The 5,902-nt window shown below is 37.8% G+C and overlaps 1 protein-coding gene across 1 annotated transcript; it reads right to left on the bottom strand.

Moving 5' to 3' along the window:
* Window positions 1-386: 386 nt before the first annotated feature.
* Window positions 387-4,333, bottom strand: LOC144639617 (guanine nucleotide-binding protein G(s) subunit alpha-like; the record flags this gene model as incomplete). Its single annotated transcript, XM_078498909.1, has 3 exons — window positions 387-982; window positions 1,442-1,515; window positions 4,279-4,333. Coding segments are annotated over 3 exons (199 nt in total), but the record flags the coding sequence as incomplete, so codon positions are not given.
* Window positions 4,334-5,902: the final 1,569 nt, after the last annotated feature.

Below are 5,902 nucleotides of genomic sequence, written 5' to 3'. Positions count from 1 at the left end.
CATTGAAAGCACTGACCTCTAGTGTCACCAAACTTTTTACAATTTTCAAACACAATTCACAAAGCAGATCACTGTCTCTGAGTTCCTTAATTAAATAATTGTGTTACTGAAATTTCTGTACTTATGGGAACCTTAAACCTAAAACAACAACAACAACAACAGCAACAACAACAATACTTTATTTAACCATGCGCGCACCTAGGAGCGCAAGCGCTCCTTAAAATGTGTGTGTGAACGCAAAATTGTATAAAAGAAAAAAAAATTATATAATTATCTATGTAAATATGTATTGTATAATATAAACAGCTTTGGAAGGTCACTTGTGAAGTATTCTTATTATTTGTATTATGTATTATTCTCATTGCATTAGCCCTAAAAAGTGGTTTTTGTCACTTATGAGAGGCGGGCACTTCAAGAAATTTTCAACTACAGTTGAACCCGTTATTTCAAGCAGTTAGAGGAAAACAAAAAAAATAGTTTGAAATACCGGAAGTTCAAAATAGCCGATAGTAAATGACTGAAGGGCAAATCCAAGGGAAATGGGTTTTAGAAATAACAGAGAATTCAAAGTAACTGAATACATGGATCCAGAGTTTCAGACTTCCGGTCCAAATTCAAAGGAAAAGTGAGCACTCATTAAGTCAGACCATTGTTAAACATCGCAAAACACAATAGCCTGACTTAATGAGTCTCACTTTTCTTTTGAATTTTGACCGGAAGTCTGAAACTCTGGATCCGTGTATTGGAATTAGCAGGGTTCAACTGTTTTATAATAATGTTCTCACTGGGAACATTTTTGTATCGTGGAAAAGTGGTCGCTTACGGGAGGCAGTCCCTTACATGAGATGGTCACACATGAAGCCTCTTCAAAACTGTATTAATTTTAATCTCTAGCAGTACATGTATGTATTTTTAATGCTTACCATTAAAGCACTGTATCCATTTCCTTCTTTCATCTCTCTGTCCACCCACATCAAACATACTGTAAAGATAAACACACACTCCTTTAGTTGACAACCTCACAAAATTGTCGGTGTTCTTTACCATACAGCTGATCATCTGCAACACTGCTTTTTCTGGCAAAGGATTGACTTATTTTTTGAGCAAATTTTTTTTATTTCATAATAAATGACGGGTCTTCGCCAACATATTTTCATTTTTGACTGTGTGCAAACAGTGCAATTCTTTTGTCACAGCAGGGAATTGTGAAGCTCCTGTTGTGTGAGTATCACTCTCAACTACATATAGGTAAATACTTTATTATACAATGTTTTTTATTATTTTATATGGGAGGTTTTTGTTAGACATAAGTGTCTTTCTTGCCTTGCAATATATGGCCCAAGGTGTAAAATAAAACCACCACACTGAAGGAAGGTACAAGTCACATTACACTGACAAAGTAAAAAATAATTAAACCAGAACAGAACAAAATAGCACTTACTGGAACTTCACTTTGTCAACCTGAAATCTTGTTTCAATGATTCCTGATGTCAGTACACGACATCTGAGCAGATCCTGGAGGAAACAATTTGTGTAAAGCAAAATTTAATAATAATAATAATAATAATAATAAGATAATAAGATACATAAAATGCAACTATAAGGGTTAAACAAAAATGCATTGTCAGTGGTTTGCAACACCCGTGTACAGGCCTGGGGAAGCATTTAGGGTTTCAATATCTTTATTGTTCTTTTTAACATCCAATTCTCTTCTAGTTTCTAGCCTGATTTTTCCTCAGAAGACCAAATTTCTGACTTTCAACTCCACCCCCCCCCCCTCCCTCCAAAAAAGACTATACTGACGACATTATTTTGCAGAGATTCATGTAGTGTCTCTGACTTGTTCCTTGGTTTTCAATTTTTGTGTGCAAATAAGTGCATTGGGGGGAGGTAGGCAAAATCACTAGGAGTTTCTTCCAAATGCTACCCAGCTGCCCCTAGGTAGGAAAAATGTCACATCCCTTCAGTTATTCACCCAAAGCTTTTTTTATTTTTTTTTTTCCATAATTTGCTGTAACCCCCCCCCCCCCCCTACTAAGCTTCCCAAAATAATGTAACCCCCCATCACAATCTTGCCACCCCCCTCCCATACACTAATAAATGAAAGCCCCCCTAACAGCCAATTTGATTAACTGCACAATATCTATAGAACAATGTCCTCAGGGGGAAAATGTTCGGGTTGAATCTCAGGTACCCTGGCCAGGGTCATTTAAGGAAGGAGTCAAGGTAATGAGCTCTGGGGTCTGAGCCACTGTGGCAGCAAAATTACAAGATCATAACTTTTGGGTTTCCACCGGTCTAGGCTTGATATTTTCAAAACTTTAATGAGCATGTAGAGGGCAAGCAAGTGAACATCAAAACATACACACATTTGTAACTAGAATGGTACAAATGTATTTAATTGGATGTTTTATGTCCCAGATTGCCAATTCCTTTGTACTCTCATTTACAGCAGTCAAGTTGGTGTTCCCAAATTTTTCTATTTTATGAACTGAGTTCTATTCACAAGCATTTCCTACTGTTATGGAACACAACATGGCTACCATGAAATGCTCTAGAAAAGTTATTTGTTGAAAAATTGTTATCATAGACATGTATCTTATTAACCAAGAACGAGGGCCATACTGGGAGAATTATTGCCCCTAGACACGTCTTAAAAGTTCAGACTGAGTGAAGTGAAGTTCATCTAGAGAAGATAATTATAGTGCCAATCCCCAGCACGCTTGGTTATAAACAGTTTTATTACATTTAAAAGTTGTAGAAACGTTGACCGAACCGATATTAATTTAGGAAATATTGAACTGGCAATAATTAAGCATTTTGATTGGTTGATTTTAGTTGCTGGCCCTCTCGACTGTTTTAATCATACATCAACAGTGGGTTATTAACCATTGCTTCCCTTATTGAGGTTTTTCGATCCTTTCAGACAGTTGATATTCTTGCAGGGTCACTATTACAGTTGTGCTAAGTGAAGCATGCCCCCAGATAAGAGGACATTTATTTAACAAATTGATTATTTGAAATTTGAATCTGTTTGTCAATTTCAAGAATACATAGTGCCGATCGATGTTTGAATAAAATTTCTGATCACAGACCATACGTTTTTACACTTATTATTAGATGAAATAAATAGAAAGACAAATTCACATTTTCACCTTCTCTTTGTTTCAAATCAGGCATTTGCGATCGAAAACTGAATTTTGATTCAAACATTGATTGGCAGGTTTGCTTTCATGACATTGACTAATGGGTAATTGTGAAAAACAGCTCCCGCTAACCGACTGTCGGTCGACTGTTGGCTGTTTGTCGGTCGTCTGTCGGCCGACAGTCGGCCGCTTGTCGTCCATCTGTCCGCCGTCTGTCATCCGTTTGTCGGCCAGCTGTCTGCCGTCTGTTGACCGACAACCTGCCGACAGGTTTTGACTATGATGTCAGCCAATTGTCGGCCAACAGCCGGCGGACAGGCTGCGTTGTGTCGGTAACGTGTCAGTAAGATGTCGGTAAGTTGTCGGTTATATGGTAACACTAACCTTTTTGTTTCTTTATGTTTTTCCTCCGTAACGGACCCCAAAATGTATGAGAAATTGAAAGGAAAGGTATATACTCCTGAGTTTCAGTCATCACAGCCTAAAACTAGCTTCTGCACTGCTGAAATCTACCGGAGAATTTACGTGAACACAGCTACTCCATTTTTCTCCGCCATATTGGATTGGTTAACTTAGTCTCATTCCCTCTCGGAAGGGATCGCAAAGAATTCTAGGGGGGACTTCAGCGAGTGCGTGTGTGGAGAAGTTTTTGCACTGTTTTGGCCTGAGTTTTGGATAAAATCATCTTCGAACGTGATTTCATTGCTTGCCTTATGGACTTAAAGTTACGTAGGTGATATATTTATAAGAGATTGAAGTTTGTATGAAAGAAAATCTTGGCGAGGAGTCGATTTGTTTTGTAGTAAGTACCGTAGTACAATGAAATATCAAGTCTTATCTGTTTTAATCGCTTTCTGCGTCGGGTTTACTTCTGTGTTTACTGCTCAGTTTTACAGTAAAATGTCTGTTTTGGGAAACTGTCGGTAACCTGTCGGTGGGCTGTCAGTGGCCTGTTGGTAGTCTGTTGGTAACCTGTCGGCCGACAGTTGACTGACAGTCGGTTAGCGGGAGCTGTTCTTCACAATTACCGACTAATGGATTCAAATTTCAAATAATCAATTCATTAATGTACTCTAGTAAGGTACACTTCGCTTGGCATGACTGTAAAATCTTGAGGTTCACAACGCTTTACCTGTTCCACTGGCAAGTAGTCAGCCTGCTTGACTGTGTCCACCCTGTCCAAAAAGCTGGAAAAGGAAAACAAAAATTAAACAATGCCACCTTGTCATGCACCATGGTGTTTTGGAAGAAGAACAAACCCAGTTTAAACAGAAATCTACACACAATGTTGGCTGGTAAGTCTCAAAATAAGAAAGGGAGGGGGGGGGGGAGAGCATGCTACCAAACTCCCTTTTTAAGTACAATGACCATACCTCAAAATTTTAAGACCAATGACTGTGCAGATAACTTTGGTTTAATTTTTAAACTCTGTTTAAGTGCAACAATTTCATAAACTGGGCAATGCCAATAATGCAAGGCTGACAAATTGCAACAGGTAAATTGACCTTAACAAGTAAGCCAACTGCTGGCTGACAAATCATAATGTCTGCTTCAAGAATTTGTTATAGGGCGACCTTTACTGACGTCATTGTTTACATTTTGCCTCATTAGCATAATTTATGACTCTGCATAGAGAAGGCATCATGCTATATACAAAGTGCCTCCAGATGTTTAAAGAGCTTGTGAAACTTAATTATTGGCAAAATTTTCAGCTCTTCGTGTGCAATATTCAAGGAGATATATGCATTCAAAAACTGAAAAATTTTCAGCGCCAATGAGCCCATCCATTCTTTGTAAAATATCAATCGCAAAAATTTGATACATCGGGCTCAAATTTTTAGCGTTGTAAACAAAAGGCGTAACTGCATCAAAAGCAATGCAGTTACACCTTTTGCTTGCACTGCGCCAATCAAGACAACCACTGAAACCGGGTCATTCTGAAAACAATAGTTTCATTGGCCGTGTAAATGGTCAAAAGCAGCAAAACTGCATCCATTTAAAAATGATTATGAATTTTGGTGTGAAATTGACTAGCTTGCAAAGAGTAAACAAAGTGAACGTCGCACAGAGTGCAGCGCTTGCTTATACAATCACAATTGAAAACACTTGGAAAACAGTTAGATAAGTTGAATGTAAACACTTTGAAACCATGTCATTTTCAATGTGATTTCGAGGTCATGATATTGTGTTGATTGGAAACCCTGTCTGTTAGCTGTTGAACACAGCAGCTGTTAGGAGTCGCTAATAGCCTTCATTTTTTTTCGCAACTTGTTTTGATAAAATTTATACTTTTTGCAGCTCTCCCGTAAATTGGCAATAATCTAGCTTACACATATTAGAAACCAAGGAAGTGCATCATAGGCTTCCATGAAAGGCTGGTTTACACGCTACGATTTGTGGGCCTGAATTGTTTCAAACAAATTTACATGCTGCAACTCTTTGGCCTGATTTTCTTTGCCTGATTTGAATTGAGAGGATGAAAATCAGCCCAATTTCTTAAATCTGTGAAACTAAAATCTGTGGTATGACACAACTGGGTAATCTACACCATCCTTGCAAAGTCTCAGCAAAATAACGAGACATTAAACTTGTTCCTGTTTGACATAATATTTACAAATAATTTACCAAAATTGTTGTCAGTGATTTAAGAAATATGATTTTGATATAAAAGTCATCTTGAATAAATGCCGCATCAGAAACGCTAAAAATTTATTACACGCCAAGGCGTTTAATCGAGTCAAAATGGAAATCTATCT

Source organism: Oculina patagonica, unplaced genomic scaffold, assembly GCF_052425735.1.
Source record: "Oculina patagonica isolate OP01 unplaced genomic scaffold, crgOcupat unplaced1118, whole genome shotgun sequence".
Classification (NCBI taxonomy): domain Eukaryota; kingdom Metazoa; phylum Cnidaria; class Anthozoa; order Scleractinia; family Oculinidae; genus Oculina; species Oculina patagonica.
The sequence above is the reverse complement of the archived record's forward strand: the minus strand, read 5'-3'. Positions and strand labels throughout refer to the sequence as shown.